The sequence below is a fragment of the Carassius carassius genome, chromosome 7 (genome assembly GCF_963082965.1).
Source record: "Carassius carassius chromosome 7, fCarCar2.1, whole genome shotgun sequence".
NCBI classification, from domain to species: Eukaryota; Metazoa; Chordata; class Actinopteri; order Cypriniformes; family Cyprinidae; genus Carassius; species Carassius carassius.
The window spans coordinates 13,072,563-13,088,939 of record NC_081761.1 but is presented as its reverse complement, the minus strand read 5'-3'; the positions used below and the strand labels follow the sequence as shown (position 1 = coordinate 13,088,939).

Sequence of the window (16,377 nt, the reverse complement as noted above, 5' to 3'; positions counted from 1 at the left end):
GATTTGGAGAGATGGAAAGGGAGAAAAACACAAGCTTCAAATGGGAACTAACAGCCACCTATTTATAGCCTACTAAGCGATTCGAACCAAATGTATTAACTCTTATTAGTAGTATCGGAAAACTGTGATAGCCTAATACATTACAAATGTCATCCCACTCCTACTTCTATCATCACTTGGATTACAGCGTCACGCGAATTCTTTTTGAACGTGATTTTTGTCCAATGAGGAGGAGGAGGGAGCGGAACATTTGGCAAATTACGCTGCAGCACTTTTACATTATTGCACGTGTTGGCTATTAACTGTGAGCACACAGTGTCAATCAATGCATGGGGGAACACGGCAAACATAAAGGAACGAACTTGCTTGTCAGATTTTCCTAACAAGCAACCATATATTTTTTTAAATAACCCCCCCCAAAAAACGTAACCCTGGATTTTTTTTCACGCAACTATACAAAAAAAGATCTAAACCCAAAATCGCCTACAATACGCGGACTTGGGAACTCTGTCTTTGAGTCTTTACCGTCATATTTATAGCCCAACTCTGCCTAAATAGAAGCGCCGTGATGACGCACCTCAAATGCAAATATACCCGTGTCGACAGAGCAAACAACGCACCTGACACTTCCCAGGGGATTTAACTCAGGGAAGGCCGAAGTCTGTCTATTGTTCTAGCGCTTACTCTGCTATGGCTGGACCACTCCCTGCAGTGACTGTGAAGTGAGGTTTCGCATATCCCGCCCTCACTGGAGTGATACACAACGCCCCATCTATTGGGAAAACCACCTCGCCTGTTGTGGCAAACGGACAGTTTTAACCGGCCAACACAATTTGTGGATTTATGTAAGAGTGTCAGAAGCTCAGGAGAGCGAGGGGACGTGAACTTCACAGACGAGCTACCGGGTTCACCTGTACAGGTAAGCGGCGAAGGGCGGCGTTTCGGTTTAGAAACAGGTGTTACGCGCAACAGTCTTTTCTACAGGTGATCTAGGTGTGTCCTTTGGTTTCTCTTTTATTTTGCGGAGATGGCTGACATTTAAAGTTCTTGCACTGCATGTGACGTTTTGAAGTATCGGTGTCCATTTGAAACTGAGCTCACTTTCATTATATGGTTTTTATATAAAGGCTAAAATACTGTATCACGATCTGTTATAGTAGTACCTGTCACTTGGTGTTTTTAAATTAAATAGTTTCCTGAAGACTGAGGAACAAGTGAGCGTTTGGGATGTGATCTAAAGATTTACCTGTTCACTTTTACCTGCCCCATTCATCAATATTTAACTGGCGAGCGATACGCTAGTTTAGCAGGGGCACCTTGCATTAGGACTGACATTCAGTTCCCATTCAACATCCATCTAAAATAAACTAAAATAAAGAGATAATGTCAGTTCTGATTGAAATATCTCTTCCTATTCTCCGTTATGTTTTTATCTGTTATCATAATTTTATTGTAAAGAATAAAATTTTTGGATAAGGGGTTAAATGTTTATGGTTTGACTGACTTGGCCTGTGACAAGTGTGGGGTGTTTTTACTTAAAAAAAAAAAAAAAAAGGTTTTAAAAATCTTAATTGAAATATGTGTAAAGTGCCTGTTTGGTATATACCTATTTAGGGTACTGTTTAATTATACAATTTATAGACCTACAAAAATGGCTTTAAAGATGTTAAGTCATGTAACCAGTAAAAATCGGTTAAACAGATGTACCCTGGATACACAAAAGTGTACACTTATTTTTTTTTTTCCCATAATAGAAGTTTATATATTTTTTTAAAATATATATATTTTTATAAAAAAATAAATAAATAAAAACCTTGATGGGAGTTTAAAGGGGCCTCTCTGTTTTATGGATTTCTTGTCACATGACAAAAAAAATGGCTACCTGCATGCATGGTTATGCTACACTGATTATTCAGACAAAACATTTTCAAAATGTAAAAATATTAATACTATATTTAAAATAAAACAAATACAAATAACAGATTATGTCAGTCTACTTATGTCAACATTGAATCCAGGCCAAAACATAAACATGGTCAATCTAGGTGAATGCAATGATAATATTGCTAATATTAATATTGAGTTTTTCTTCAAAATCAATATCATATGTGAGTCCCCACTTCAGTGCTGGATAAGTGTCCTGTTTAATGTAATGCAAACTAAATAAAATAAGATTCAAAATTGATATTAACAACTCTACACCAGTTATCAGCTCTCATTCATTTTTATCAATCTTGTCAAGCAATATGGATTTAGATGGCATTTAGTAAATGTGTTATGTGTGCGGGGGAAGGGAAGATCCTGTTAGGCCAGTTTAAAGTCTGAGCGCCTGTTGTTTGGACTCCTACAGTCTGCTGTCATGATACCTGTCTGTATTTATTGTGAGATTCTACGAAATAGAACTAGGATTAACCAGAAAAGGTGTGATTGCAGAAGTCCAAAGGCTGGGTTTATTATTTTGTATATAAATATATTTTTTGGACTGAGATTATCCTTAACTCTTTATGTGAGGTATCTGTTTTCCATGACATAAGGATTAGTACTTTAAGATATGATCAGATGTTTTCTTGTCTTGTGAACAGAGGACATCTTTCCTTAAAAAGGATGTGGCCTAGTGGGTTTTGCATGTCTTTGCATATTGAAAGTCCATTCGAACTCGCTGATTACACGCAAAGCATCCATTAGCCAATCGCTTATTCTAACTAACATCATTCTGTAGTGTCTTCAGTGGGGTCTTAGGTGGGGGTTTGTTCATTAAGCTCTGAACTAAGCACTGAGTCTTTTTACAACGTAAGGTCCTAGAATAAGTTTGCCCCTGGATGTCTGTAGTATTTCATTTGTGCAGCCATAGTGAAACATTAGAGATTTAGATCAAGTTCATTTGTTCCTTAATTTAGCAGAAAAAGGCCTGTGATGGTCCGTTCACCCCTGCTGATTTTATGAAACATGTACCTTTTATTCAGTCTTAAAGTATCAAAAATAAAACAAAAGTCACAAATGCCTTGTTTAGCTTCTTTTCATGAGCAGGGTAATCCCCAATTTTGGTTAGAGAAACCCAGATACCTCTAACACAAATTCACCCTGATCACACCATGTGAGTTGTTTGGGTTTGTTCTGAGATTGTCTGGGTATTGATTATCTATTATCAGTTATCACAATCATAATAATGTGTCACGTGACCGTAGCACACACGAGTTAATATGACAAAGTCTTGAAGGCATGTAAAATGCGATGCCGATAACATCAATTTATGTCTTCTTGTACATCCTCTCCCTCACTCCTAGAAAGTTCCTGTTTAGTCTATATAGCCTGACACATGCACTTTTTTAATGTACAGTGCAGTTTTTCTCTTAAAAATGTTACTGTAAGATGAGAATAGTGCTAAATCACAAATGCCCTTAATAAAATTATTTATATTAATCCTAACTTTTGGCTACAACAACCAAACACGGGTCTTTGATCTCTTGTTATTAAGAAAAAATGGAATGTCATTTTTAGAGAATCTGATTTTCTAATAAACTAATTAGACTGATAAACTGAATTTTAACAATGTTTTTATTTGTCCCAATATATTCAATATATCCCCTTGTATGCACTTTTTTTTGGACCATTTAGATCACACAAACTATAATAACAACATTTATTAGTATTTGTATTTTACAAACAAAGTATATTATGTTTTTATTGTGGTAGTTTAATGATCATATAATTATTATTGTCAAAAAGCAATTTTGTATCATCTAAAATCGATACAAAAAGCAATTTTGTATCGTCTAAAATCGATACAATCGATATCGGCTTTGTCAAGAGAATAATTTTATATCTGGGTTTTTTGTGTGGCAGCCTAAACAACGAAGTGATCACATTATCAGCTTTATCATTTATCTCAGCGTTTTCCATGTGTTTAATAGCGAATGTTACTCCTCCTGATGGGCAGGAAACCTGAACCACCCATTAGTAACACAAGCTATGACGTTGCTAGGGTACAGCTTGACTCTGGCAGGGTTGCCATGGCAACCATCAACAGTCTGGTATTAAAAAAAGTTGTAATAGTGATAGCCCACCTGAAACTGAGAGAGCCAAATGGTGGAAGGGTCACATTAGAAACAACAGCCGTCATTTAAAAGCAAGGAAAATGGGAAATTTACCTCAACAGCTGGCTTATATGGCCTGGGAAAACATACCTTTCTTAGGTCTCCTTGTTCTCCTCACTGAAGCTTCACTGTGTCTGAACACCACTAAACACCTGTTTGTTATTTACAGGTATGGGTTTTATAGATTTATTTAATCACTCTTGACATTTTAAGGACATTATCCAAGGACCATCATTCTTATTTGTGGAGCGTTCTGTAAATAATAAAGAAAGCAGTAACATTCCTAGCTTCCAGTAACATTCATAGCTTCATTCATAAGTTCCTGACAGGGACATTGCTTTTGTTTCTATGGAGGGTTCCGTGCAGCATTGTTGTTTTAGCAGTCTGAGAGATTATAAATGTGGCAAACCTCATTTGAATGAATGCCCAAATGAGTTGTTTGTCAATCTATAAATGCAGACCACTCAGGGCTCTGTCTTCCTTAGAGACAACATTTCCTTTGCTTTTTTGTTCTTTATGTGCATCTTTGTCTTTCTTCCGTCACATAATGACATACACCTGTTTATTGGATTCCCAGACACGACCTGTTCTAGGTTATGTTCTTTAATTAAGGTGTGAGAATAAAGAGATGCTTAAAGATGAAAGTCAAGAACACCAAAGCCTTGGGGATTGTTTAAAACATGCTATTAATGTCTAGGACTGCTAAGGCATGCAAATGTTTTTAAAAACAGTGCTTAACTGGGGTGCGTTCTCCGATAACGTTGTCTCTTAGCGCGCTACGAATACTCAAAAGGTACACCTTAACTACAGGTATACCTTTGCTACGTGTGTTCCCCGAACTATACCTTAGGATGTAGCTTAAGGTAAACCTTCTTAAGTTCGACCTTAGCAGTTGCTGTCCATGGTGGAGGCGCTGAATAGGTTGATATCGACGCCTCGATGATCGATTGTGCGCTCTTTCCTTCACAGCGGTATAGGTAAAGTATTGAGAAAACAATGTTCTTTATAAAGAAGCGTTTTAGAAATAGTACAAACTGCATTTATCGGGGCTTATTGAAATACGTACATGCAGAAATAAATATGAGTATGTGTTTATAATTTAGCAAGTGTACAATCCCAAACCCTCACGGCCATAAGTGTGTTAATGTTCTCCACAACGTATGCTGATTATCCACCAGCCGTATCACATTATTGGCGTAAATCGCTCATTTGTGTAATTGGATGATTTCCTCAATAAAAGCCCAAACATGAGAGACATACCGACATTCACTATGTCGGGGAAAAAAGTCCGCAAAAAGAGATCGCCCAGCCACACTGAGGTCTTACTCAGCCCATATCCATCCCCAACAACCTCCAGAAAACTCCCCACAGCATAAAAACGAAGAGCCGCCAGCAGCTGAATTTCGGGGCTGAGTGGGTAGCTCCGTCGAGTTTGTCTTGACAAATCTGGGCCAACAAGATGCAAGAGCTGCAGAATTTGCTCCCGTGGCAGGCAAATTTTTTTTTACAATGGTCTCTTCTGACATGGTAGTCAGTGGACTAAAATGTTCTCTTATAAAGTAGTTGACATACACTAACTGGCTCCGCGGACGCCGCCGTCTTTGATTTAAAACAAGTACTCGCTGTCTCGCTGCCATAGCTATAAAGTTTGTGTAAACTCATCTTTCTTTATATAGACTCCTAAGCCTTTTCTGTCAAATGGTTCGCCAGCTGATGTGCCTTAGGATAGTAATTAAAAAAGCTAACAACCATTAGTGTATGGAAACTTTATTAATGAAAACACTTCCATACACTGGGTGTAGGCTATAACAACTTAAGTATTTTATGTGTATAATTTTAAAGTAAAGTAAAAATTTAATTTTAATTCTAAATCAGATTTTATATTAAAAGTTCATATAAAATTTTCTATGTGTAATTAAACTGCGATGTAAAAAATCTTTTTGCGTAGTGGTGGCCACTAGCGGTATGAACCGTAAGCAGCGATAAGGTATAGCTAAGAGCGCTCCAGACAAACCTTACGAATGCATGACTTACAGAAGGTATACTTAACTAAGAAGGTTTCGGAAACCACGTATTAACGATAAGGTACTTCTTAAGGTACAACTTAAGAACGACGTAGCGTTAAGCAGAGGTGGAAAGAGTACAAAAATAATCTACTCAATTAAAAGTACCATTACATTAATGAAATTTTACTTAAGTAGCTACAAGTAAAAGTACCAGTCTAAAAATCTACTCAAGTAAAAGTAAAAAGTAGCTCATTTAAAATTTACTCAGAGTAAAAATTACTTAGTTACATTTTAACAGTGGGAGGGAGTCAAAATGGGACAGGCCAAGGGTGTCAAACTCAGTTCCTGGAGGGCCACAGTCATGCACAGTTTAGATATAACCCTAATTAAACACACCTGATCCAGCTAATCTAATCATTTAGGTTTATTTGAAAACTACATGATATGTGTGCTGGAGCAGGGTTAGAACTAAACTCTGCAGGGCTACGGCCCTCCAGGAACTGAGTTTGACACCCCTGGGATAAGTCTATTAATCTCAAACTAGTTGTTTTAAAATAAAGGAATCAGTTATTTAGAATAATAAAACATTTGGGCTGTTACCAGGCAAATCAGTATCAATAAACTCATCTTTTAATGCAGAGGAAATGCAGAAGATTCATTGGAAGTGGCATTTAGATGTATTACACTGTTTAGTGCAGGACAAGAATGCATTTAACCTGCAGTTACAAATGCATGAATAATGTTTTGATATACAAGACATAAAATGTTGAATAATCATTTGAAATGATAAGAAATTAATTATTAAAAAAAAATCAAAAGATACTTTAAATGTGAAATTAAAATGGCCACTATGTGTCAGCAAGTCACTGTTAATAAGTGAGTCATTGCGATTGAACCGAATCATTTAAACGGTTGATTCATCCAGAAACGAAACACTGTCACGTTGCTCAGAGACGCAAACCTGTGCTTTGGTGGCTGTGTTTGGAATTATTTTCTGTTGTAGAAATAGAGCTAAAAAAGGCAATATGGTGTCTAAAACGCAAGTCTCTTAATTAACTTGTTTACTGAACTGTTATATATATGTATGTATATATTCATGATGATTTTTGGAGGAAATTGCATTTAATATATGAATTGAATTGATTTAATATTATATAAATATATAAATATAAATAAATACAAATATAAATATGTGAATTTTCTGCCCCTATATCTTCAATTTTGTGATCATTCTAAATGCATTTTAGGAGACTGAATCACACAGTGAAAGAACGCACTATAAATGCGCGCGCACATCATTAAAACAAAAATAGCACACTCCTCACCACGGTCTTTTTGGCTAATTTGTGCAAACCCTCTTGCTAAAACGCTTTTAACCACCAATGCACCGATGCAATTATTTAGCTTACCTCTACATTCTTGCGAAGGGTTGATGTCTTGTCGAGATTTTATAAGCTGCTAGTTTGGTCTTCCTAGGCAAGTACAGCTTACACTGCATAATAGAGCATACACTAATGCACCACTAATGCCTGTTTTGTCCGTCTGCATCTTTTTATGTGATTTTAGCGCCAGTTTGCCATCCTGCCCATTATTTACTGCCGTAGTTTCCAGGGAGCGATTTTTTTTTTTTTTTTTTTTTTTTTACTCAGTAATTAATGTGTTTTAAAATGTAGCGAAGTACAATACTTCAAACAAAATATACTTAAGTAAAAGTAAAATTACAGATTAAAAAAATTACTTTAAAAAGTATTAGTACACAAAAAAGCTACTCAATTACAGTAACGCGAGTAAATGTAATTCGTTACTTTCCACCTCTGGCGTTAAGGTAGTTTCGGAGAACGCACCCCTGGTCATTTTAATTGGTTTATTGTATTTTTAAGGCACCAACAACTATAATTATTTAATTTACATGTAATTAGAATAGTCTTATGACTTACGAGCATGAAATGGTGAAGCAGAGATTTAATGATTGCAATTTTAGATTTAGTAGCTAAAAACAATGTTAGCTTTGGTAAGTTTGAGGCACTTTAACAAGATTAATTTGTGTCATTATTTGAAAATGTACATGTTCTGGTGTGTAGGTATATAGGTAAATATTGTTCTTCATTATTGTATTTTGTTAAATCGGTACAAACAAATGAAAAAGTCTGAAATATAATTCTTCCTTGTTATCAATTGATTGAAAAGAGTGTGGGAAAACTGGACGAACATTTTCTCAGACACACAGAGAACACTGTCTTGAACCAGCAGATTGAATCAGTAACTGATTATATTTGTACCCACTGCCAAATTGAAGGATTAGATTTAGAACATTTGCACTTTTATGACTATGCAAAAGCTTTTTTTTTTATGAAGCTGAGATTCAGGTGAATGGTCAGGGCTCAAAAAATTTACAAACACATTTTACAATCATTAACAATAACAGTTATTAACAACAATTTTTTCCAGCTTTAGCTCATGCAACAGTAGCCTACTTAATGAGTCCGAAGTTGCTAATTTGAAAAAAATCTTAGTAATTCTGAGGCTGTTAAAAGGTGAACACTACCATTAATTTCTTTATTGTTTTGTGTTAACACTTGCACTGCAATGGTAACTATAGACCACAATGGACTTTCAGGGAATATGGTAGTTTAGCATTGCTAATATTGTAAGATGCCTCAGTTGTGCTTGCATGGATACTAAAATGCTGACAATGGTAATATTTTATTTAAAGGTCCAATTTTTGCTATTAACAACTATCGACTTTTGCCTCAAAAAACTTAATTTGTTACTTATTAATAATAACGTAGTTGTTAAGTATTAGGTAAGATTAGGCATGTAGAATATGGTCATGCAGAATTTGTGCATTATAAGTACTAGTTAATAGCCAGTATGTTAATAATAGGCTTGCTAATAAGCAAAAGTGAGAATTGTTCCCTAAACTTAAGTGTTACTTTATTTATGTAGTTGCTCAGTACAAGGGTCAGTGAATGATTGAAGTATCACTAATCATTTGTTGTCTTTTTTTCTACAGCCATGAAGGTTATTTTCCTGCTTGCCACATTGCTGTGGTGTTTAGCATCGAGTTTTTTATGGGCAGCTAAGATTGTGGTAGTTCCTCCAATTATGTTTGAGAGCCACCTGTATATCTTTAAGACCCTGGCCTCTGCTCTTCACGCTGAGGGCCATGATACAGTCTTACTGATCTCCGAAGGTCGTGAAGTCCCACCTTCCAACCATTATCGTCTCCAGCGCTACCCTGGAATCTTTAACAGCACCTCAGCCGATGACTTTCTCCAGTCAAAAGTTCACAACATTTTCTCAGGGCGTCTCACAGCACTGGAGCTTTTTGATATCCTTGACCATTATTCTCAAAACTGTGATGCTGTTGTTGGGAGTGCTTCTGTCATGGAGCAGCTAAAACGTGAACAGTTTGACCTCCTGCTCGTTGATCCCAATGAAATGTGTGGATTTGTCATAGCTCACATTCTGGGTGTCCAATACGCAGTGTTCAGCACAGGACTGTGGTACCCTGCGGAAGTTGGGGCACCAGCACCCCTATCTTATGTCCCAGAATTTAACTCTCTATTAACAGACCGTATGTCATTGTTCCAACGGGTAGCTAACGCAGCAGTGTACCTGGTTTCCAGATTTGGGGTCCAGTTCCTGGTTCTACCCAAATATGATCGCATCATGAGGAAATACAACATCCAGCCATCTGTGTCCATGCATGATCTGGTTCAGAACAGTCGACTCTGGATGCTGTGTACTGACATGGCGCTTGAGTTCCCACGACCCACTCTGCCACATGTTGTCTATGTAGGTGGCATCCTCACCAAACCCCCCAGCCCCTTGTCACAGGTAAGAAACAAGTGCTGTTATGTTTAAACTATCTCTAAACATTGTTTTACTATTTTTTTATGGCACCACATTGAGGGATGTACAGGATATTGGAACTATACTATAATGACAGGAGCAATCAAGCTAAAAAGCAAGCATAACTTGAGTCAAGTCAAGTCACCTTTATTTATATAGTGCTTTTGACGATACAGACAGTGTCAAAGCATCAAATATCAAAAACAGTATCAAATAGGAAAATAGTGTGTCAATGCAAAAGGACAAAAGTAAACACTCAATTTTCAGTTAAAAGCAGTTAATCATTGAATTCAATGATGTCATCATCCAGCTCATTTCAGTTTATTCATTTAGTATCTTTCAAGTTGACGATATTGCTGGAAATTAAGTGTCCCCATCTAAGCAAGCCAGAGGAGACAGCAGCAAGGAACCAAAACTCCATCTGTGACAGAATGGAGAAAAAAACCTTGGGAGAAACCAGGCTCTGTTGGGGGGCCAGTTCTTCTCCAGCCAGACGAGCCAGCAGGTTAATCTATGCTGTAGCAAAGTTAGAGTGTGGAGAGGGCTCCTTGATTCTGTGGTCTTGTCCCGATGGCTGTCTAGGAGACAAGGTCTTCACTGAGGATCTGTCTCTGGGGCTCATCTAGTTGTCCTGGTCTCTGCTGAAATTCAGGGCTCTAGAGGTCGTCTCTAGGAGCTGATCCACCATCTGGACTGGATACGAACTGGATCCGGGTGAACACAGTGGAGTCAAGCTTAATGGAAATAAACCAATGAAAATGCTCCTGTGCACAAGTGTACTTAACTGCTAAATTCAACTGCTTATTCATTAGTTACTTAATGCATGAACTACCCCTTTGATTTGAATCAGCTGAGTCATTTTTTTTTGCCACTTGTGAAGGTGTGATGAATCCGACAAAGGGGTTTGATGCTGTTAATATAAATACAGTTGAATAAGCCTGTCTGAGTTGGCCTTTCTCAGCCCTCTTCATGGTTGCACTAAAATCTAAGATTAGAATCATACACTGTCTAATGGTATGACAAAATCCAAATTTTAAACATTTGGACTTCTCCTATGGGACAATACACACTGAGCTGCCCTATTGCTTGATAAGGCCAATTTGTGGTGCTCTTTCTTAGCCACTGCATAGAGTGTGTTTCACATGTGCTTCATATTAGCTACAGTGGCTTGAAAAAATATAAATCTAGAACTGTTTATTTTTTATGAACACTAATGGCAAGCGTGATTTCACGAAGTACAACATGTTCCTGGATCAACTTCCTTGTTGATCCTGGAAAAACATTCCAATCAACCAATCAGAACAGAGATATAACTTTTCAGAAAATATCTGTTTTGGGCTTACGATCAGAGTTAGGTGCTTCTACACCCTTGTTAATCAGCTATTATTTCCCACTGATTTTAGGAATATATTATGGGTAAGGTTAGATTTAGGGGTAGGGATTGGGTTAAGTCTATATTTTGGACAATAATGTTGATCCAGGATCATCAGATGATGTTGTTCCAGGAACATGTCTTACTTGGCAAAATCACAGCGACCGAACACTAATACACACAAAGTCGGCTATTGTGCAACTAGCCCTTATTGTGATGATGTTTCCTGGACACCATAGAAGGTGCAGTAGAGCTAACCATCAGGCTTTATACTAGAGGCAGTGGAATAATGGAATCCAAATTTTCTTTTTTATGGACACTTGAACTGATATTTCATTCATTTAAAATGAATGATTACAGTTTTAGTGTTTTTTCATTTATTTATTTATTTATTTTTAAGTCAAATTAGTACATAATTTTATTATCACCCATTTATCAGTTTTTGGCCATAGCATGAAAATAATTTAGCCTACATCTTTTATTGCCTACTAGTTCACATTCTGGATGGAAAACTAATGAACTAATGAATATTTGGATCAGATTAACCAACAACATGGCTTTGTCTTCTCCACAATTCGCTGTTGGGACTTCAGTTGCAATTTCTATTTCTAAGTTCCCTTGTTCTTTCAATAAATGCATTGTGTGCACATGCAGTACTTTTGATGCTTGAGTGCATGAATGGCAGTAAAATTACATCATTTTCTGATAATGGGGATCGACTGATGCAGGAACCTCATTTTATTTCAAGATTTTCAGGATTGCCAAATATCTCCAACCTCACACAAAATGGCAAAAATGCCACAACCCACTCCCTCAAACAAGTGACCAAGGTCCACTTTCCAGTTTAAAAATCATTAAGCCGAATGTGGTGAAAATAAACAAGTAGCTATAAAAACATTTATCTAGAAAATATCCAGTGTATTTAAGTCATTATTATCTCTGTTTTATCTCATTTAACTGGTAATAATATAAAGTTTTGATTTTGCCACCAGGGTGTTATGCTCACAAAGGCTGTTCTTATCAATGCTTGTGATAGTGAAGAGCTGTCCACTGAATAGGAGTGGGGGTTTTGAACCTTAGCTTGCACTTTTGGAATACCAAGTGCCCAAATGGCCTTATTGTATGCTGCGGAGCCATAATGCAAATAGCGTGTTTGTCGGTGCAGGGTGTGTGAGTGTGTTTATGTGTGTAAATGTGCCTATTGTTGGGTGTGTATGAAAGACACCAGTGTGAGGAGCGGACAGTCAGTGCCAGGCAAATGCAGGCTGTTCAGCTGCAGCTGGAATCCCTCAACCAGTATTTTTAAAGCTTTGCTAACTGCTAATACAGAATGCTTACACCAAGTCTCATTAATACCATTAATGTTTTATGTTAACAATTGCACTACAGTGCTAACAATGCCCTTTCTACTTACCATAATGCATTACTTACCATAATGACCAAGAGTTGCTTATCATTGCTAATATTGTAATAGGCCACAGTCATGCCTTAATGAATGCTAAATGCTAACACAAAGCTTTACTTGTCTTAAGATTTCTATCTTGCATTTTTTGGAATATGTAAATATGTAATATAATAATCATCAACAAATCTCAGAAATTTGAACCAACAATTTAAAACCAATTAAAAGGTTAAAATGGTAAGCTCATGTTTTTGGTTAAGCACCTATTGGTCACAATAATTTACGTTTAGAATTTGAACTATAAATCTGTCCTTTTTAAAATAGGCTAATAGTTTTTGTTGTAGGGATACTTTCTAGGTGGATTAATGTTTTTTACTCAGTGTGATAGAAACATTGTGTCCTTTTCTGGTAATTTTGTACATATTTTGTGATATTGTTAGGTTTAACAACATTATTTTGCAAATGAAGTAGACCTGTTGAATGTGATGACGTACCACATTTTCATACCGTCACATGGCTTGCTCTCACTTCAGTGTAGAATTATCTGAAATCAAATGACAAAATGTCTTTGGCTGACACAACTGTCCCAGAGCTCTTGGAGTTTAATATTAGCCATACAGTACCTCCTTTTAGTCTTAACTTTGTGTTAATGTTCTGCTTTAAGTGGCTTATTAAATATTATATATATATATATATATATAACTATAATATTTCTTTTTTTTGTATGTGTGTACTGTACATTAACTACATGTGTACTGTGTGCAATCTAAGTTCTTTTAGTAATCCTTTTTATTTGCCCCAGTATTAGTTATTAAAGCAGGATAACGTGATCCTGTGCTATTAGGCTCCAGATTGCTGTCCATGGTTGTACCGAGGTTTAACACCATTTTTAAAAATCAACTGACACAAGCTGAGGTTTTGTCCAATCTGGCTCTTGATCTAAAGTGGATTTGAATCTGGTCTGAAGTCTTATTTACACCACTTAAAAAAATACATTTGTACATCCTATTTATTTCATTTTCCACTGTGGTGGCATTTCATTGCCATTCTTTGTGGTTGACATAATGGGTAAAACAGGTTTTGAGAAATCCTAATCATGATTTTTTTCATGTTGAAGGATTTTTAAACATGCAGTCTGTCTCTGTCAAACGTAAAGTAGCTTGAGACATGTCCACACCTTAAGCATTTTATATTTTGAACCAAATTTTTTCACATTGTAAGAAATAGAAAGTTCAAAGTTATCAATGTTAAGCATTGGACGAACTATGGTGCAATGTGCTGGTGATCACTGATAATAAGTTCTAATCTTCAGCCGTTTCATTGCATGTTTACAACAGCAGAACCTTATAAAAAATGTCATATTGTGTTTCTAACAAACCTTATGTTCTCCTCTGTTCAAAGTGCTTACCTTAGTATCAGATGGTAATACTATGGTACCTTGTGTACTAAGGTACTGAATAATTACCAGATTCATATACGGTGGTTTTTATGTGCAGATGTTATTTTACGGAGATATTTCTAGCTTATCTGACCCCTAAAATAACTTTTATTGTATCCCAATGTAGTCATTTTAAATTTATATTTTCAAGTCAAACAAAACCATTGCGTTTAAATGCTACCACATCTACCATGAATTTCCATATAATGTTGAATTGCTTTGTCTTGGCTCATGAGTTAAATCAAGTGTTATAGATGAGGGAGACATACAAAATGTGAAGGACTGGGGGGTACTCCAGGACAGGTTTGAGAACCACTGATCTAGGACATTTGTGGTCCTAGATCAATGGTTCTCAAACCTGTCCTGGAGTACCCCCCAGTCCTTCACATTTTGTATGTCTCCCTCATCTATAACACCTGATTTAACTCATGAGTCAATTAGTGGAGACTGCAAGACCTGAAGTGGGTGTGTCAGATATAGGGACACATACAAAACATGCCCTGCTAGGGGTACTTCATGGAGAGGTCTGAGAAACCTTGTCCTAAATTGTTTAATTGTGTATTTGATTTGCGTGTGTACAGGAGTTTGAAGCCTGGGTGAAGGATACAGATGAATATGGTTTCGTAGTGGTGTCATTTGGTGCAGGAGTGAAGTATCTGTCAGAGGACATTGCTCAGAAACTTGCAGGAGCCTTGAGTCGTCTTCCCCAGAGAGTCATCTGGAGGTACTGCTGTTCATTTCTTCTTTCATGTGATCAGTGAACCATTTTTCCAAAAGATCAAACCACCAGCGTATTTTCCATTATAGTTTTTTCTCTCTCTATCAAATAGTATCCATTGGCAACTGACCTGTGGTGGCCGGTTAATGATAAGTGTGTGGCTACAAATAACAATTTTGTTTTCCATTTCCGAACCAGTGGACCCTCATTCAAAATTATCTGATGGTTTTGTTAGACTTTCCAATGGTTTCTAAATGCAAAACTTTATGAATTCATTTTGGACTAAAGCACTGTACAGATTCACTTGTTTATTGAGAGTATTGTCAGTAATTAAGATAAATCACAGTATGTTGGTTTTAGATCCCAATAAATCTTCATCCTTTGTTGGCAGTGGAGGGACATTTGATCCTTTCAGATGGTGTCATGTCATGAACCTCTTAAAATCTTAAAAAGGAAAAGAATATGTGAAGATTATTCTGATCATCATTTTGTATTTTGTTTTGTTGTGTTGTAAGAGTATACATTTTTCTCTGTAATACACATTCATTATAATAGGCTCAGAAAAAATACTCTCTAAAATGGTTTAAAATGTTTTTTTTTTTTTGAAACCCCAACCTTAATTTTTATAGGAACCATGGGGCCCCTCAACCAAAAATGAAAATTCTGTCATTATTTACTGTACCCTCATGCCATAAACAGTTTAATTTTATTTCTGTGGAACACAAATATAGAAACTGTAAAAATAATTGTATGGTTTCCTTTTGCTATAAAATTACAATGAATGGGAACTACTGTACAAAAAAGCATACATACAAATCATCTGAAGCCATATTAAAGCTTTGTTTGAGGAATAGACAAATTAAACCATACTACAAACATGGAAGCACTTTATTGATAATCATTTTAACAACTTTTAAGCTGGAAAGCCTCACTCCCCTTAAGGGATTCATTTTATGGAAAAGAGTAAACACATTGGAAGAAATAAAGCATGGAATCACTTGAGGGTTAATAAATAATGGCAATATTTTCACTTTCAAGGGAATTATTTATTTATTTATTTATATAAAATTGTATATGAAGCCGAGTTGATAACATAATTTAGGATTTGAGAGGTGATCCTTTTATAAGTTAGCCCAGCTCATAAATATGTCACAAGTGTTTACACTCTTACCATGGCATGTAAACTTTGAATTTCCCATTGGATTAATTTAGTTTCTTTTAAATATATATATATATATATATATATATATATATATATATATATATATATATATATATACACTTTTCATAAGTGAACCTGCATGGTTATAAATAGTAGCACCTGTTGTTGTCATAGGTAGTCACATTGTTATGACTCCTGTAGTCATGCCATATAATCTCAGTTGCGTTCTTGCATTCATGCAAATATGCCATGATAAGACTTCACTAATGAGGACACAGATGGGAGTGGAAATGCCCAGGGAACACACACATAAACATAATGTACAGACAG

General features: G+C 36.2%; 1 protein-coding gene across 2 annotated transcripts in view; it reads left to right on the top strand.

Moving 5' to 3' along the window:
- The first annotated feature begins 447 nt into the window (after positions 1-447).
- LOC132143567 (2-hydroxyacylsphingosine 1-beta-galactosyltransferase-like) overlaps positions 448-16,377 on the top strand; it is a 28,275-nt gene continuing 12,345 nt past the window's right edge. The window contains exons 1-3 of one of the 2 annotated variants that reach the window (XM_059553908.1): positions 448-919; positions 9,114-9,940; positions 14,749-14,891. In XM_059553908.1, coding sequence (XP_059409891.1) covers positions 9,116-9,940; positions 14,749-14,891 — 968 coding nt within the window. In that variant the 5' untranslated portion in view covers positions 448-919; positions 9,114-9,115. Of the gene's footprint in view, positions 920-4,069; positions 4,264-9,113; positions 9,941-14,748; positions 14,892-16,377 lie in introns of those variants that run through there. The other variant, XM_059553909.1, reaches the window with a different exon arrangement.